The sequence below is a fragment of the Mastomys coucha genome, unplaced genomic scaffold (genome assembly GCF_008632895.1).
Source record: "Mastomys coucha isolate ucsf_1 unplaced genomic scaffold, UCSF_Mcou_1 pScaffold14, whole genome shotgun sequence".
Lineage (NCBI taxonomy): Eukaryota > Metazoa > Chordata > Mammalia > Rodentia > Muridae > Mastomys > Mastomys coucha.
In genome coordinates, this window is record NW_022196896.1 from 92885218 (window position 1) to 92904883 (window position 19666).

A 19666-nucleotide genomic window follows, 5' to 3' on the forward strand; every position below is an offset into this window, starting at 1 on the left:
GTTTTTAAATGCATAAATATATTAAACTCTTAAAGCTGCTTCTCTTAATTCTGTTAGGAATAAGCAGAAAGCCTGTGGTTAGTCCAGGAGAGAACAATGATTTCAAATAAATGAATATTGCGTTATCTGATATAAGATTTTCCATAAATAACTTATATTGGTTAAACAATGTTTAGAATAAAAGAAAAAACAACTCCGTGTCCACAGTCAAAGTTTTCAGGTGTCTGTTATCAGTCAACACCTGTACTAGGTATTCATGGCAACTTACATTGCATAGAGTAGTTCATACATGCAGTTTTAAGACTACATATGTGTGCATTGTATGTGTATATATTATGTATACACACTAGTATATTCTCACCTATTATTGAGGCAATTTTAGTGAACTGCCATGAGAATAGAAACAAAGAATAGTTGTCATTTGATGCAAATCAATGGTACTGTCAGGGAGGGGCTCTTACCTCAACAAATGCCCCAAGGTGTGACTTGTCATCAAATTGCAGCAGTTAATATCTTAGTGCTTGCGATTTGTATTATTGGCAAACACAAGTTACTAGCATTTGTGTAGGTGAGAAGCTAGCTACTTCTGTGATTCAGGAAGGAAAAAAAGAGACTTCTGACATGTTCCATGAACAGTGAAGATGGATACATGTGGCATTTCCTCCTGTTCTGGAACTGTGACCAGAGGAGGTGAAGATCCAGAAGAGAGGGTATAGGTTTTTTCCTCTTTTCCTTTCAGTTACATATTTTTCTTAAATGTTCCCTGTCACCTGTTTCTTTTAACATTAGTAACTCCTATACCAAAGATTTTATATTCTTCCATCCCATCTAACTGCATTTTTGGAGGGTGGCCATGCTCGGGTGTAGAGCTGCAGAAGACGTCATCGTGGAAGGCTGTGCTTGCCCCTTCAGTCTGATCCTTTCTTTCATCTTGGCACAATAAGGCTGCTGTATCCTCATCCTTCAGTGGAAAAGCTCGCCGCTCCCACCGCAAAGACTGAAAGGGGAAACATTTTCAGTTAAGTTTCATCTCATTTAATTATTTGTTAAGGAATTTATCATGTCAGTTTTTATAATTATTCGTCTAGTATATAAGTTGAGGTTTTTGTTTTCATCTCATGTCCAAATGGATATCCTGAGAATTTCCTGACTAGGAATTGTTTCTTTATTTTTGCCTCTGCTAAGAAGAGAAAATACTGCCACAGAACATCTGTCTTTGTTCAATGTAAGGCTATCTGAACAAAGTCCCTGTAAGGGTTTCTCACATTTACTATACTTCATTTCTACCTCATTGTTGTTACAGATACACATTGACGTTTTCTTCCTAATTTTCTACAACTTGGATATTAATTTCTCTAGTTCCACTCCACTTTTGATCTAGTTATTTTTCAATACCTGCAAATGGGGAAAGACACATGAACTTTGTGTAGCGCTAGGATACACTCTCCTAAAGTAGGACTGGATTTGTGTGGAGACAAACTCATTAGAATCGGAAAAATAGAAATGGTGCTTACTGTGTACCGGACCAAGTGTGAGTCTCCAGTGGAAAGATTTGTTCATTAAAGCAAGTTTGGTAGACTCCCCATTCTCTAACAGGTAAGTACATAGATAAATGAAAGTTGTTACTGATATGCTATGCCTCCAAAAAATAAATAAAAAGAAATTGTTAATGTAATGGAACTATGGTGCTTCACTATAGACCTTCCTGGACATATTAGACTGAACATCTCACTGACTTTGGGTCTGTAATGAGGCACTTTACAATTAACAGTTTCTACATATAAGTGAATCACAGTCCTATAACTCAGGCTTACCTTGACTTCTTGACTATCATTTAAAGAAAGGGAGTCCTGAGCACACAGACTGTTGCTTTCTGCTGGGAGCTCCAAAGGACTTTCTGCAGTACCCTGCTGAGCACTGCCAGGCTCACTTGAGTGTTCCTTCAGAACCAAGTCCTGCCCGTCCGCGTTTTTACTGCAAGTTCTAGTAGGGAAATAAATGAATGCAGGGTATCACTAGGCCAGCACTGCCTTTTTTCTCAGCATTTCTACCCACAGTCATCTGATGATCTTCCCAGTTTTGTCTTTAGGAAAGGTTCTATCCAAGGTTTAAACCCAGGGCTTCATTGTCACTAAGCACTCTATCATGTTTGTTACTTGGTTTTAAATGACAGAAAGGGCCATTCACTAAACCTTTACAGTTCTGAATTCTCAAGCTATTCTGTAACTGTTTTTATATCCTACATGAAATCTTCGAGTCTCAATTTTCCTCTGTATTTCTGGAAAGTTGTGTTTCTAGGATGTGTAAAAGAACAGTGAATCTAGTCTCGCTCATATTAGGAGAACTCTGCCAGCAAACATTTACAGTGCATCTGAGCATCTAAGTAGAGAAAGGACTTTACTGTTATCTAGCTAATTGAAAAGTATCTAGTAAGTTAGGAGACCATTATACATTTACATGAACTTGCCTTTTTAGTTGGGAATGTATTAAAAATGAAATAGAACTTCAAAAACACTAGAGGTATTCTCAAATAGGTAATTAATAACTGTCATATTCTCCCCGAAAGTCTACCTGTGGGCTTGTTTCTGTTTTTTTAAGACAAAATTTGCCTCTACAACAACTGCTTTAACTCATCATCATCCTGCCTCAGACTCCTGAGTGTAGAACTCTGGGAATACACTTATATCCATATTTATATTTTTAAAAAGTCCATGGACTATTTGCCTTTTATACTAAAATAAATAGTACTATTTTTGAGATGTCTGCTAAAATGAACTACGCAAGCTCCTGCCCTAGTGCTGCTCACCAACTAAAGGACATGGAGAGAACTTGGAAGCTTTGGAGAAGAGGCCTCCACTGTGCTTTAAACTGGAAAGCCCCTGCCTCAGCCTCCTTATTACTGGCATGTACCATCATTCCAGTATAAAATGACACTACTTATATAATGTTCCTGTCCTTGCTAGGTAGGTAATATAAATAGTAATGATACTGTGGCTAGCAACATGAAACTCATATATAAGTTCCCAGATATTTTTTGAGTGTACGTTTGCATATGCAGATGCCACTTCACACAACAGCTGACCCTGTATCTTTGTTTTCCTTCTCAGTGGACTTTCTCAAGCTTTATGGCTAGCTTCTGTTCATTCCTCATATCTTATGGCTTTGATGGTTTTACTTCGAATACTTGCCTGTTGTTTCTTCTGTGCCATTTGCTTTGCTCCCACAGTGACCACCTAGCTTGCTCTCTCTCTTCGTATTTCCTGTGTCTTAGGGAGAAGACTGCATCAGAAAGATCTTCTATCTGGTAAGATTTGGAAACACAACAGATTCAGACAGACTCTGGGGGCAGGACGCTGCTTAAGTAGCCTGTTCTTGGACTCACAGTGCTCTCCCTTTGTCACAGCTTATGGGATTGTTTTGTTTTGTTTGGGCTTTTGTTTGGGGACAGGATCTTGCTGTGTAGCTCAAGCTAGCTTTCAATATGCACTCTTTGTACCTTAACCTCTCTCTGGAGGGCGTGGATTGCAGGTATGTGCTATCTTGCCCAATCTATAAAAAGATAGTATTATACTTTATTTATTCCACTGAGTAACTATAGATTATCTTTTATGAAATACACAGCATTCTGAGAACATGTTAATGTCAAAAAAAAAAGTCAAACTGATTGAGGTAGATGAATACTGAGTTACTGACTTATCTGGGGAATTTCTTTCTCCCGACAGGGATCATTCTGACTTAGCAAGAGTGCAATGAAAAGCAAAGCAAAGTGAATTAACAGTAAGATATGATACTATAGCTGAAAAACAAGATCACTGGGCAGAGAAGCATTGTTAATTGATAGAAACTATATGTGCTTTCTATGTAATTCTAATTTTTACTTAAAGATGGAATCAGCTGTGAGACAGTATTTCCCTTCTAACTGTTATTTTTTTTTTCATTAGTTCTTTGAGAGTTCAGAGTTTCATACAGTGTATTTTGATTCCTGCTATTGTTCTTAATGTAATCTATACAAGTTCAGAATCCTTTACCAATTATTTCAGTATCCATGAATCTGAAAAAGCAGCTCCTCATACAGTTCATAGCCCGATCTGAAATGCTTGACAATATTTACTCTTAGTGTTTTGTCCCATTAGCGATACATATATATATATATATATATATGTATATGTGTGTGTGTGTATGTATATATATTTTACTCTAGAAGCATTAGTATTTATTGTCCGTGACTCTTGGTACTAGCACTGTCTCTGTACCACATCGCCCTCTTGTTTGGGTTGGTTTGTGAGATACACACTATGCTATACATTATGTTTGTAGTCAAATTTACAAAGAAACTTTTTTTAAAAATTACTATCCTTTTTGAAAAAATTATTCTCAAATTAAAAAATCATGTTTTATATTTCCTTTTATATATTTAAATATTACATGATTAAAGCTTTATAATATAGAAGGCGCAATTATCCCATTAAACATAAAGCAGCTTACCTCTTCTTGGTTTAAGTTCTGTTCATCAAGGGGCTGAAGAACAACCATCCTCCAGCTGTTGAAAATACAGAAGAATTTCAAACAGCTTTCATCCAAATATAGCAATTTTATTTTCTATAAACAAACAGCTAAATACATTAGGGTTTTATTTCCTCAAGACTTCCATAATTTTAATAGTTTGTCATTTTAAAGAGAAAAACAATACTTTTATAAAAAGAAAATAGAAGATTAATCTTTATACCTTACAGTGAATAGTCTCTTCTATATAGTTGTTCTTCTATATAGTTCTAATTATGTGCTGGCTTTTAATTAACTCAGTGGTAATCTAATAAACTCTCAAGCAAAAATGAGGAGAAATCTAACATGATTCATAGTATTTTCCAGTTTTCTTTGGTATGGAAATGTTTGTCATGCCCCCTTTGGAATTAGTTACTACCTGCTTAACAACTGGCTCACAGAATTTTCCAGTGTAAATTGAAAATGTTGCTATGGAACACTATAACTACAACAACATTCCTTATTGTAGAAAATGCCAATCCTGTGTATGTGTAACTATAGTACCTAATAGAGTACTAGGCTTATTCCTCAGAGTAACCGTGAAGTAGGAAGTGAACTTAAGGGAAATAAAATGGAGATGGATGGCAATGCATAGAATATGGCTGGTACCTGGTTCTGTGTTCATCTCCAGCATTTTCTATTTCCTAGTGTCATATTTATATCTTATATTTATAAGAGACTGCTTTCGTTGTTGCTATAAAACATTGTTGCTGTCATTGCAAATGGATTCAAGGAGCACTATAACCTGGTTCTTCTCTAGCCCAGCCTTCTGGTATAAACTATTCCAAGCCTCCATGTCTGGCTAGGCCTTCCACACTTGTGTCTGTGTAGCCATTTTTACCTTCATAGATTATTTTCCTAGACATTCCCTTTCATTTTTCTATTTGATTTTTTTATTACTGAATTAGAAATAAATCAGAAACTTATTTTTGTTCACAAGCATTACTGTCTTAACAGTGTGAATAGAGATGCAAATATAGTTGCTTTCTTTTAATTCTTTGATGCCAAGTATATCTCTATCATAAAAGGTAAAGACTGTTTGCTGTGGTAGTTTTTACATGGCTAAAGTACCATGCTAGTAAGTACAAACAACAGGTGAAATCAATTTTATCTATACACAATAGATAAAATCTATTTTGAATGCTAATGTCAATTGGTTTAATATAAAGTTTCCTTTTACCATTTCCCTTTTGTGTAAATAGGGAAGGAAAATATACATTTTTTTGTGCTCTTAGTTATAACTTGTCTCTGAATTTAAGTTTACTAAAGAAAGAACAAAGGGAACACGTAAGTATACATACCGTGGAGTAAGTATTTCTTTATATTGGAGTTTCTCTAATTTGGCTGGAGCTACTAATGACATGGGAATCACAATGTTGTCTATATCATAAGAGCTCTCACTTCTTAACCTCCGTCGTGCAAGACTCTGCAACACAGAATTATTGTACTACTTTACAGTAATGTTTTACTTATTTATGGTGATATTCCCTCATTAGTTATATAAAAATAGTATGTAGTGTATCTGTGACATAATCTTTGTAAATTCATTGTTATGAACTCTAATTATAAAATGCTAAGAAAGCCAATTAAGAGGGTTTATCTTTTGTAACCAAAGACAGCTCTTTAAAATATATGTAGTATTTATTTTGTATAAAAACATATACAATTATTTGGAAGGCCATGAAATTTGGGGAGCTCCTGAGTGAAGTTGGCTGCTACAGATCTTCACGTATGTGCTCCTGGTTCAGACTCCCCATCTAAACTTTCATACCTGTAATCTCTCTATTGTCCAGTCAAAAAACAAAAATAAAACTGTTTAAGAACAACACAAATCCATATGTTTGTTAGAAAAACTGTGTTTAGCTTTGGATGTCAGACATGGTCATAAGTTTATAAACAAAGATTAATAAGTTGCTAGCTTCCAAGTAAAAATGTTTTATTTAACTATTACTATTTCCCTAATGAGAGAGTTCTAAAACATCCTAGTAAAAAAGTCTGGCATGGATTAGCGAAATAATCTGACAGTTTTTTTTTTTTTTTTTTTTTTAACCAACTTGTTTACTTTAAAATTCTATAAAACTATTTTAGATTTTACTGTATAAGACTTAAAAGCAACCTACTTGTGAGGATGAATTCTGGGTTCTTGATGTAACGTTGGCATTAGAGACAGCAGTAAAATTGCAATGAGACCCTGGTTCTGAGCGTTGAAAAGCACATTCTTCAAATCTAGTTCTTTCTCCTGCTGTGGAAAGAGCCCTTCAGAATGTCACATGTTAGAAATAACCACATGTATCTGAATTATTTTCCTAAATAAGTGAGAGGTAATTGAGCCTTATTTGTTTTTGTTTGCTTGTTTTTAAAGACATAATCAGAAGACAGAAGAAAATTATCAACTAAGCATCTCAGCTATATTCTTCTACCAAGTTTTTCTAATTTCTGGGGCTTTGGTGTTTTCTGCCTCTTAAGTTTTGTATTATTGTTCCTTGAGTAGTCTTTTCTGTTATCTTTACCTTATTCTTGTTGTTTAGGCACTGTATCGAGGTTATAGTGTCAAGACTCACCTTTAGTTTCCTCTTGTCTTTTTCCTTATTTTTTGCCTGTCTTATTTCTGTGAGATCTCCTCAAGTTGATCATCTAAGTTTTTATTTTTATTGAATTTCATTTAAACAAGTTCAGTAATTTCAAAAGGTTCTAGGGTTTTAGTATTCATTTGATATAGCATCCAATAACTTTCATTAATGGATTCATTTTCTCACAATATTCATTTGATATCTACTCTTATTAGTATGTATGTCTCTGTCAAGGTCTGCTTATTTTCCTACTTGCTATTCCCTATGGTATTTTCATCAAATCAAAATCTACACATAGAAATTAGGAATTATCTTCCAGTTTTCTGTTTCTAGAAGAATTCGTTTATCAAGGCGATGTCTTGTTAGGGGTCTGTCTATTTATTTTATTGATTTCTTTTAATGATCCTCCTTATATCTATTAAATTTGGATATATCATGCATTTTTTAAGATAATCTACATTTCATAGTCTGTGATTAAGAAATTATCATTTATTTCCCCATGTGATCCTTTCTTGTCGGCCCTTAAGTGACAAACAAAATCTCTAGATGCATTTGAGAGCTTGTTCATTTTCTGCCACGATGTGTTTGATCAGATTGTACTAATTATAGGTCCATTTTGAAAGTGAAACTAGATACTCTATAATACTACAGATAAATGTAGAGTACTGTATAAAATTATAAATTGGTACATTTTGAATGTAATTATTTTCTGATTTATTAAGTTTGTCCATGCTATTGAAATATTACACCTGGGAAAGATTTGACTAATGACTATGATATTGTATTCACTAGGACAATGAGTATTTTCCCTTCAGAATACATCTTGCTGTTTTTAACAACTAAAATAACTAATCTCCAAAGTCCCTACAACAGGTCACCTTAATATTATTAGAACACCTCTATTTTCAACTGTTAGATCTTGTTTATCTTGTAAATGGAAGGAGAGAGACTCCTAAGGAGAATTGAAATGGGTCATTGAAGTTCCTTGGTTAAATCCTGACCACTTTCTCAAAATCTAAAACATTTAGTAATGTTCATAAATTGCTATCAGAGAACCTTACGCTGTCCCAGTCTGACTCTAATATATCCTTGGAGACTCAATTCAGTACAGATGACAGCTCACAGAAGACAAGTAATCAGAAAACAGGGAAGAAATAAATGCTATAAAGTGGACAGATAGCCAATTTACAAATTCCAAATTAAGCACATGGATATACTCATGGGGACACAGTTGTGTTAGGTAGATAGTGACTGGTCTGGATTATAAATTTCACAAGACAAGGGTTCTTTGAAAAATATTTTTCTTTATTTTTAATATTTAAACTAATGGTCACACCTTCATTGTAACCTACCTAATGCTGTTTCACTTAAGTGTCTTTTTTTCCTTCCCTGTAATAGTTGTGCAGATGACTGTGACCTTATTTGAGGCTTACATATAGGTGAATATCCATTTCTCCACTGATTCAGAGAAGTACCTTGTACTAAAACAAATGGGAAAAAAAGAGAGGCTGTGAAGTTTTTCTCCTTTAACAGAGACAGTGAACATGCTAATATGCTTCTATTTAAAATGTTGAAGTTCTTAATTTATCAGTTCAAAATTACATGAAATGAAATAAAAACTCAATTGCCAAGAGGGATGGTTCTTAAACTAAAAATAAATGAAACAGCAGCATTCCCTGAAAATGAAATGTCCAATTTCCATTTTTATTTTTACTTATTTGTAAGTGGATTAAAAAGAAGGTTCTATGTTTTCAATGTCTTCAAAATCAATGAGCATTGGTTCAGATCTGTGAATGTTGTCTGAATGCCAATTTAAATACTGGCACTGTTATCCTTAAATCTGTGAACACTTCAGCACCCAGTGTCAACATGGTCATGAGACATGACTGTGAAAGCGAGAACCTTATTTCATCCCACTGTGATAATGAGTACCACTGTTATTTAACTTTAAAAACCTGAATTTTAAACAAGATTTAAGTTGATATCTCTGCCTCAGTTTCTTCAATATATTTATAATAGCAGCTCTCTTGAGAATATGAGGATTCAATAAATTAATTACTGAAATAGGTGTCTCATGGAAAATATGCCATAAATGTTAGCTTTATCATCATGAGTGTTGTACATCTGAACGTCCTAGGTCAAGTATTGGTCTAGTTAGTATATTGGCTCCTTTTGGGAAACGAAGGTTTGGAAATGTAGAATGGAATAGAAAAAATATGAAGACTCATTTGTCAATTACAGTAAGGGCAAAACAGAAGTCACAGGCCAACAGTTATCAGGAATCTAGTCACAAGGTAGCAGATCACCCTACAAGTAACAGTCCAGGTTCCTTATAGAGAAGCTTATATTATTGCATAGATGAACACATTTGTCAGCAAAAAAAAAAAAGAAGAAGAATATGAATAAGAGTTTATGAAGACTCTCTGCCAAACATCCTGTGGAATTTAGCAGAAGAAAGCCAAAGCAAGGGAAGAAGACTGCCACGAAAATGTGGTTGGTATTGTTTTAGACCTACAAGAAAATAAAATGGCAACAGAAAGCTGATGTGGAGCAGCTAATAGATTGTGAAAGCCAGGACAGATCTCACTCAGCTAGGCTACTTTCATAGGTTCGCTATCACTCAGATAACAAGATCTAGCTTTTCACAGAGAAATGAATAGTTAAGGTAAGCTCCCCATAATGCCCCACTTAAAATATTCTTTGTTTTCCCAACTACAATCTGAAAATAGCATTGAGTCCAAATCTCTGCTTTGTTCACTAACTGTAAATAGAACAGTCCTGGCCATAAAAATCACCTTCAAATGTGAGTATACAAACTCCTAAAGTCTTCATACTGACACCATAAATAACAATCTAGACGTGAACAAACTACCTTAAGAATTTTAGAGGGTTCCCTGGTTATAGGTTAACAGATCTCTAAAACAATCAAGAGAAAAAAGCATGACCTGTAAGCTGCTCCAGAGAAATCCCAAGAAATATAGAATATAATCAGATTTTAACTTCATGAATTAGCCATGTAATGAAATAACCACAGCACAGCTAGAAAATCAAAATCTGGGCTGGAAAAGCTTGTCCAGTTGAAAGAACAGAATGAAGAAACGAAACTAAATATGAAACCACAGTAAACGAAGAAGAGCAATTGAAGGAACAACCCTCAAGTTTTCCTGATTTGCTTACATTAATTCTTCAGATTTCAAAGAATTCACTTGAATGCCAAACAGATTTGAAAAAAATCTGTTTAAGTAATGATAGTACAAACAGATAAATAAACCCTAAAGGTTACAGGAAAGAAATTTAAAAGATTATTGTAAAGGAATGAGGATTAATGAAACTGGATATATGAAAATAATGACCAGAAAAACAGCAAAATTCTAAAGACATTAAAATTCCCTCCTATTCAACAAAAGGAGAGAAAGATGTTAAATAGAAGGTTATGGACAAGAGCAATCTTCATGTACCTAGATAGCATCTCTAACAGCCAAGAAGTTTCCATCAGTGGTGCATCTTTACTGGGAGGTGGGATTATAAGCAAGTCCTATCTAACCCTCTAATTATCTTCATTGCCTTATAGGTCATAGTGAGGGGGAAGGGACAGAATAGCCTGTATAAAGGTTGGAAATAGCTTGGTGAAAACCAGTAGGATCCAGTCTGTCTTGTTGGAGCTTAAGGGTCTTCCATTACTTCCCTAAAGTGTACCTTAAAAGGATAGAGGTAACAAGCTGTAATCTAAATATCATTGGCTATGATGATTGAAGAGAAATAAAAACTAGACTTTCTGTAATAAATAGGGTATTCTGTTGGAGTTAGTGTAGAGATAAAGAGATTTCAAAACAAGCATGAAGGAGCCTGAGCCCTGTGGTTTTAGATTGCTTGAGGTTGTACTCCTCTTATAGGTTATATTTCTTTTAGAGGTCAAGCTTCTCTTAACTCCTTGCAGCTATTCACTCTAAAAACAAAGTTAGACAACTCTGACATACTGTAATCCAAAAAGTCCTGAAACAATACAAAGAATTTTCATGTGCTCTGTACTCATACTCAGATCCTCTTCTGCATGACAGTAAGGTCTTTACATACCCACTCAGTTGTCAAGAATCAGGGAATATTACTGGCTAACGTATAGACTGATTCACCAGTTAATCCGAGTAATCTTAATGGGCTTTAATCACGTGGTACATTCCTTAGGTCTTCTCCCTTACTCATAACCTGTAACACTTGGATATAGACAGGCCTTTCTCTCGGCTTTGCTTCCATTTCCTCTTGACTAGACTAATCATGTAGTTACTCAACTTTGCAGCTTGACTTTGCCTACTTCCTCATCTGTAGTCAACATGACTTTGTAAGTATGAAACAGTATAATAACAACAGGGTAAAGTGCTGTAGTAAGGCAAAGACCTGTCTGCTTATCTCACACATTTACTCTGAGGAATACCACGGTATTTGTACAGACTTGGAAGCACCACAGTATGAGTTTATTTCAGTTACTTAAAGTCAACATGTATGTAACAACTTAGATGAGTGTGCCAGCATCTGAGTCAGCTGAGATATGGTTGAAATACAGGGTCCTGGGTCCCATACCAAACTTGTTGAATCTGAGTCTGCAGTCTAACAATAGTCTTCAAGTAATGTACTTGCATGTTGAGTTTTAAGAACGCTGATCTGGAACCTTCATCTCTTTGTAAGTTCCAAAATGGCCCTCAGCATTTTTATCTAGAATTCTTCTCTGTTTTTCATCCCCCTTAACCTCTCTTTTTGCCTTAGGAAGAGCTATTATAGATTGTTATCAAGCGTCTTTATATGTTACCCTGTAAGAGTGTTATTCTTGTTGACTTTCTCTTTTGGGGTGTGTGTGTGTGTGTGTGTGTGTGTGTGTGTGTGTGTGTGTGTGTAATTTCTGGTGCTTTATCTATGATTTTTCAGCATTTAACAGTATCTTAGCACAAAGATCTTCCCAATGTGGAACTCTACTTTTATTTTAGGCATAGGAAGAATTGTAATGCACATTTGAGTTGAGAATGGTAGGGAATAAGAATAGGGAAAAGAAACTGATAAAAGATAAAAGAATATTGCATTGATTTGCCTAGTAGCATAGCAACATAAAACTCAAGTATATTCTCACATGTTTAAATTTTTCCATTACATGTGACATATGACATATCATACATTATTGCTAGGTTCAATATCAGTTGTTGCCTAACCTTTATACTGCATAACCACCATTAGAAGAAACAAAATTGCCTTCTCTAAAGTATATATTCATTTTTGAATATTCCCTTTCACTCAAAATATGTACATTTTATAATCTACACATGTCAAACATGAAATCATCATTTAAATTAGATGTGTAAGTCTTCATCTCTCATACCTTGTTCCTCATTATTGTTGAGTTGTGTAACATTTCTCTGACCATTTAGGTATTCTGTAGCTGCTAGACCCCAGCTGTTACCACTATCACAAGCAACTACAATTAAAGTCTTCAGAATTAATCTCAATGAGCAGAACTATGTCATATAGAAGTGCCTGAATATAACCTATATTCTATAGTACTACTTATGTTGCTTAATACTACTTATGTTGCTTAAAGCATAGGTAATTTCTCTTTGCTCTAGGCATTTTTATTTTAGTATGAAAAACTTTAAAACGCAAAAAGAGACTCTTTAATGATGATCACCCATGAGTTTTACACCTCTCTTTAGCATAGGAAACTAATGACCAATCTTCTTTCGTCTCTTTTGCCGACCTTTATGCTGTAACTTTTTAAAATAAATCTAGATGTTTTATTTGTGTCATATGCCAGCACAAATCTTCAAATCTGATAAAGTATAGGTATAGTTAAGTGACCACAATGTATTATTAAAATGACAATGTTGTATATTAAATATACAACAAAAAAATTCATGTTCATATTTGGATTCTCTGCAAAGTGTTTTTGTTAATTTTTTTAAGTTTGTATATATTTAATTAATTATACTTCATCAGAATTCTAACAGATTCTTTATATTGAATATGATTTATATAATAACATTTTACATGGCAATAATTGTAAAAAAAATACAGATTTCTAAAATTTTATTCCATTCCATTGCAGTATTGTTTATATCCTTAGATGCAGTTTAAGATATTTTCTAAAATTGCATATTCTACTGTATACTTAACCAATTAACATAATTCTGTTATATTTAAGTTGTTACTAATCTTACATGATCACAAAATGCAGAGACATTTCTAAATAAAGACTTATATTTAAAATTAGATTAGATTTTTTTTAAAAAAACAATTGAATCATAATTCAAAGTTTGTAGCTCAGTAAATATTCTCTGTAAGCACAGAAGTAGTGAATTTAGTCTTAAGAGTCTTATAAGTGACTTTTAGTGCCTCCTAAATGGCCTGTATCAATCCTTGGTGCTGAGTATTGTTTTTATTGTAGTAATAGAAACTATTTAAAATATTTCAACTTATCAATAGCTTGACATTCACAAAGTCTAACCCAAGTCCTCAGTAAATGTTATACTTTCATTTTCTTTATAATTGTCACCAGGCACATCTAGGTTTTTTGATTCTATATAAGGAGTCATCTCAAATTTGTTTTAATGTGCTATATGAGCATATCTTTGTATTGAATTATACTGAGTACCAATAAAAGGCATTACTCAGTGTACAGCCTTTGGCCTACTCACTCTGCTAGATTGTACCTTGCTGTGATCTGTATTCAAGAACAATACCTGCCTTTAGATACTGTTGGCATATAATGCTACATCAAGCATTTGCTGTTCTTGTCATTGGCTTAAAGATTTATATGTATGATTGTTTTGTCTGTATGTGTGTGTGTCATCTGCATGGGCATAAAGTTCCTCTGGAACTGGAGTTACAGATGTTTGTAAGCTAAACTACCTATAGCCCCTTGTCATTTATATTTATTGACTAAGCTTCCTTTCTACACTTTAAGAATACACAGTAAGTCTTTGTGTGTGTCTGGGCTTTGGCCTTTTGTTTATATGAATTGAGTTCCTTTCATTCAGTACCATCATACTTTAGTGATTATAACTATAAGGCATTTTGATACATTACACTTTTTGATCTTTTAAAAATTATATTTGCTATCTTTCAACATTTTCTCTGAGATAAACTTCAGAATAATTTTGTTTAAAGAGAATATTTCAGCCAGGCCTGGTGGCATATACACCAAGAATCACAGGATTTAAGAGGCTGAGAAAAGGTGTCCAAGAGGTGAGGATAACAGAGCTGTCTCATTCTGTGGCCTGGAGTAATTGTTGTAGCCCAGGCTTCCCTAATTCAGGCATCCTTCTGTCAGACTCTTGACTGCTGGGATTGTAGGGAAAATGTTATTAATATAACTTTAAAAATACTTTCTTGCCAAGTATAGTGAGTGGTGCATGCCTTTGGTCTCAGTACTGGGATGGCAGAGGAAGGCAGATCTCAAGAGTTTGTTCAAGGACAAGTCAGTGCAAACAGAAACCCTGTCCCAAAAATCAAAAGAAAAATGGCAAAACCCCTTTGTGATTCTAATTAAAGTTCTCTGTATACAGTGAGACACAGAAAACAGACATTTAAGTTAGGAAGTGTCTTCAAACCAGAACAGTTTATTTCCCTCCATACAGGAACATCTTTCGTGCAAATTATTAAAGTTTTCTTAATGTAAACCCTTGTTTATTCTAGAGACATTTCATTGAATGAAGACTGTGTTCCTTCACATAATCTGTGTAATTACTACTGCAATTAGAAAAGCTGGTGGTGATTTTTGTTGGTTTTCTCCCTTTGCCTTCCAGTGGTCTTGTCTTTGAACACTGAGCAGCCCACAGCCTCCCTCCTCAGCCCCCAAATGCCTAGATTTTATTACAAAACTCACTTAAGATCTATTTATTTCATCTGGAGTTTTGCAGAAAGATATGTTTTACCTGGAAATGTTTGGTTTTTTTTTTTATACTAAATATTACAGCTTTGTAGACAGAATATGCCGAATTTTTTTTCATCTCATGTTGCTTCTAATGTGTGTTCATTCCTTTTCAGAGCACTCATAAACTCATAAAATTTCCTTGAGGTTTTATTATATAAATTTTTATTTTTTATTTAAAATTATTAAAGCCAACTACAATTTACTGTGATTTATGTTATGAAATAAGTGTATAAAATTTTGTACTCAGAAAACTAACAGTACTATATATTAGAATGGTTCTCAGATCATTTCATGATTATACTCTTCCTAATATAGGGAAGGTAAAATCTATTGTGTGGTTTTTGACTAGTTTCTGTGGTTATACTGCATTTTTCAACACTACTGGTTCCTTTTATGTTTGTTTTCACTCTTCAGTGCTCTTAATGAGCGATACAATACATTAAGATCACCAAGTCTGCTATATAAAACTAATTTACAGTGCACTAAATATCTGAGCTAATAAAAACCATTGGGATCCTTAGTTTTACCATTTAAGAAGACTGTGTTCTACTTATAACTTTTTCTTTGTAACTTTCATTCATTCATTGTTTATTCATTCCCCTCCTCCCACTCTTTCTCAAATTTCACCCTTCCCCTCTGTGCCTCATGTCCTGGGACCAAGGGCCTCAAACAGTAGGCAATGAAACATCTCTGTGTACATGTGTGACTTATGGAAAAGTATTAAAAATTAAGGATTTGCATTTATTCTTTTGTTAAATTTTATTCACTTAGACTGTAAAAGATGAATGTAGACAGTGTAAAAGCATGTACAGGTGCACACAGTTTGCAGATGGGACATACCAGGTGGTGGTGATAGGACACAGTCACCTACAAATTTATTTTCAGCAAGCTCTCCTTTTATGTCGGTCTTCTTGAATAAGGTCTCAAAATGAAGATGAAGGGGAATTTCTGAAAAAACAAAGGAAAAAATTATTTTTGGTAAACACCATTTTCCACAGCATAATACTAACTTTCTTTCCTTTCAATAAATAGCACATAAGCTTAGGGAGAAAATTTACACGATAAGAATTTTGAGAAGTAAAAGTATTGCAGTACTTTTCCAAGAAGGTTAGTAAATGTGTTTAGAATGTGACTAATGAAGTCTTGTTAACAAACAAGAAACTAGGGTTAAGAACAATTCTGGGATCCTCCTTTAGTATGTAAGAGTAGTCATATACATGGGCGCTGCTTTGTCTCCTTACTTCCTGCAGTTGTCATGTCAAATGTGCCTTACATTTTAAAGCTATCTTACGCTACCAATACTGAGCCATGCAGAACAGTACACAGCCCAAAGCAGCCCTTCCCTTACTCCATCTTTACCCTGATCATCGTCATATGTTATTTTCAGATATGTTTACTGTTTGGACAATTTATTGCTAACAAATCACAAAATAAAAACATGGAACTCATTAAAAAAAAAAGAGTAGTCAGTATAAATGTAACAGTCTCCTCAGAGGAATGGACACAAATGCCCCACAAGATTTTTACAAAAAATATTTAAAATAATGAAAGTGATTTTTATGTGGTGCTAGTTGTTACACAGAAACACCCCTATAAGCAGAATGCATGAAACATCTAGTTTCACATTATTTTATTTTATTATAATTAAAGCTACCTGTATAAAGACTAATATCCACCGAGAAGTTCTCTTCCTTTAGCCAGAGAATTATGGAAATTCAGTTGAAAATGTTGGTGTATTTTATACTCAAAGAGAAACAAAGACATAGATAAGGTGTGCTGTATACTTCATTACATTATTTATTGTGTGTTTGTACAAGTGCCACAGCATGGGCAAGTGGAAGTCAGGGGACACCTCCCCCATGGAAGTTGTCTTTTCGTTCTGCCATGTGGGTCCTGGGATTGAACTAGGGTTGTCAGGCTGTGGAAAGTGCCTTTTACCTGTTTAGCCACCTCAAATCAAACTTCTTATTAAGCAAGAGTTTTTTCATTCATAGCTGTAAAACCTGGGCCATTGAGGTAAGCAGATAAAGACATTGCCATCAAGCATGACAACATGATGAACAGAGAAAATTGACTCCAGAGAATTGATATCTGACCTATACACACATCGTGGCATACATACAAACACATAAAAAATAAAAGTTTTATTGAATATGAAAATACAATAAAGTTGAAATACATAAATAGACACCTATACTTTCCCCTGAGAAACATATTTTATAGAACTTTGTTTTTAAACCTATTTAATGTTTTGTCAGTGATATGCAGAATTATTTATGACACTTATATCAGGAGAGACTGAAGACGTATCTGGAGACATGAGATGAACTGCTTTCTCAACAGTTGTGCTTTATTAGGTCAGGTTAGCCCCAAATTCACAGAAATTTGCCTACGTCTGTCTCCTCAATTCTGAGATTAAAGGGGTGCATCGCTGTGCCTGGCTCAGGACTTTAATCACGTACAAAAAAATAAAATCAAAAGTCTAAGGATCATGAAATTTGATGTAAAAATGAAAAAAATTAAATGGGGAAAGAAATTGAATACTATGCTTTAAAATACTTTAAGGTTTTCAAGATTTTGTTTTCCATTTGCTTCAACATAACCTTGTTCCTCTAAAGACTTAACAAGCACTAACAACAATATCTGTCTACCGTTAAGTGCTGGAAACAGAATGTTCTAACTGGAGAAGGCCCTTCTTCCCATGTACCTTCCTAAAGTAACTTTTGGACTTTTAGTAAACTTATTTTGTTTACATTTGTATATATTTTATATATATGCTCATGTGTAAGATGAAAAGGACAACATAATGTGCTCTCCTGGGGTTATAAGAATTAAAATATCTAGTGTGCTTAGTAGACATAAATATTTCCAGGGCTACATAGTGAGACCCCCATTTCAACAGTCTCCCCCTCTGTAAAAACAAAACAACTTTCAGAGATTGCCTGTCCTTATAAGATGATACTTCATTATAGAAAGTACTCAAATATTTATGAGGCAGCTTACCCGATGGTAACGACAAAACAGGATGGAAGGAGGAATCGAGTTTGGAAATATGTTCTCTTAACAGGTGAGACCTGGAACTCTGTTCCCAGTTGTCCCAACTGAAAGGTGATCCCATGTAAGGCATCTGTGTGCTACTTAAAAATGCTTCTTTTGAAGATAAAGTCTGCAAGAAAAAATGTAAAACTTTCACTTTTTGTTTTAGACTTAACTGCTAAGCAATATCTCCATTCCTATTTAAGGTATTTAAAAATGAAATTGTTGCTGGGAAGTGGTGGCACACGCCTTTTATCCCAGCCCTTGGGAGGCAGAGGCAGGCAGATTTCTGAGTTCAAGGCCAGCCTGGTCTACAGAGTGAGTTCCAAGACAGCCAGGGCTTTACACAGAAACTGTGTCTCAAAAATCCAAAAACAAAAACAAAACAAAACAAAAAAGAAATTGATATTCAGCATATCTGCTCATCTATGACCAGTGTCTTTACAGTTTCCTTTAGTCTTCAGTAGGAGATGAAGAATCCAAATGTATTGTCCATATGTAATCTTACTTTGGATGCTTCAGTTAATGCTAAACGCTTTGTTACTTGGAAATGTTATCCATGCTGAATGTGCTCAGTATCATTAATAAATAGCAAAGTGACCAAAGGAGATATTCTCATTTGCAACTGGTTATAACAGAAATGACATAACAATTCCAAATGATGTATGCGGGGTTGGAGAGATAGTTAATTAGCCAAAGAAAGTCTTTGCCAAGCAAAGATAAGAATTTGATTATACCCAGTACACATGTAAAACTGCAGGTGCGGCAGCATAATCAGCAATCCCAGTGCTGAAGGTGGTGACAGGAGGATTCTGGAGGCTCTGTGGCTAGTCTAACCAATTGATGAACTCTAGTTTCACTAAGAGACCCTAACTGAAGCGATGACATAGGGCTCCTTACTACTGTGGTCTTAAAGCTTACAGTCTACTTCCAGACCTGTCTTACAATGCTCTTTTTGTGTGAGGCCACCTCTCCTAGGTAAGTGTTGCTACCACCCTTTGTCAAAGAAAGCTCTCTTAACAACAAATGGAGACCATCACAGAAAACCACAACTATAACCAATGTAAAGATCAACATATCATAGGAATCTGCAGGACAGTCAGCCTTGAAACCTCATGCATACCACAAAAATGAACTCAGCAGCAGATCATATATATATATGAGGTTCTAGGGAAGGGAGTTGGGAAGGGAGGCGAGAAAGTGATATAAAACTGAATTAAAATAAGATAGGGAGGGAGACATTGAACATCAACCTCTTCTAATTGTACATATACATGTGCACACCACATACACACATACATATATATCCACATATAGAAATACTTTACTTGTAGGCATTTTTTGGTTATTTGTTGATCAGGTTATGCTCCCAGTTTTCCCAAAATGTCTTTTAATTGTAGATTTTTTTTTCCTGAGCCAATTGAAATTACAAAATTTTCCCAGGCAAATTGCATTAACATATTTATAAAGGTGAAGTCTACCTTGGATTATTTTGAAGAGCCTTGGTAGGGGTGTAGAAAATTTACTTTTTCAAAACTCAGCGATTGGTTTTGTTGATATATGTTTTATATTTCACTGATCCCTGCCATACTTTCTTTAGGATTAA

General features: G+C 34.5%; 1 protein-coding gene across 6 annotated transcripts in view; it reads right to left on the reverse strand.

Moving 5' to 3' along the window:
* The window catches only part of Kansl1l (KAT8 regulatory NSL complex subunit 1 like), a 101548-nt gene continuing 81882 nt past the window's right edge, over positions 1–19666 (reverse strand). For 3 of the 6 annotated variants that reach the window (XM_031367806.1, XM_031367802.1, XM_031367804.1), the window contains exons 7-15: positions 18028–18190; positions 15865–15972; positions 8465–8593; positions 6663–6784; positions 5844–5968; positions 4486–4540; positions 3189–3301; positions 1815–1983; positions 1–997 (exon numbers count right to left, since the gene is read on the reverse strand). In XM_031367806.1, the coding sequence (XP_031223666.1) occupies positions 767–997; positions 1815–1983; positions 3189–3301; positions 4486–4540; positions 5844–5968; positions 6663–6784; positions 8465–8593; positions 15865–15972; positions 18028–18190 (1215 nt within the window). In that variant the 3' untranslated portion in view covers positions 1–766. The remainder of the gene's footprint in view (positions 998–1814; positions 1984–3188; positions 3302–4485; positions 4541–5843; positions 5969–6662; positions 6785–8464; positions 8594–15864; positions 15973–18027; positions 18191–19666) is intronic. The other 3 variants (XM_031367808.1, XM_031367807.1, XM_031367805.1) reach the window with 2 other exon arrangements.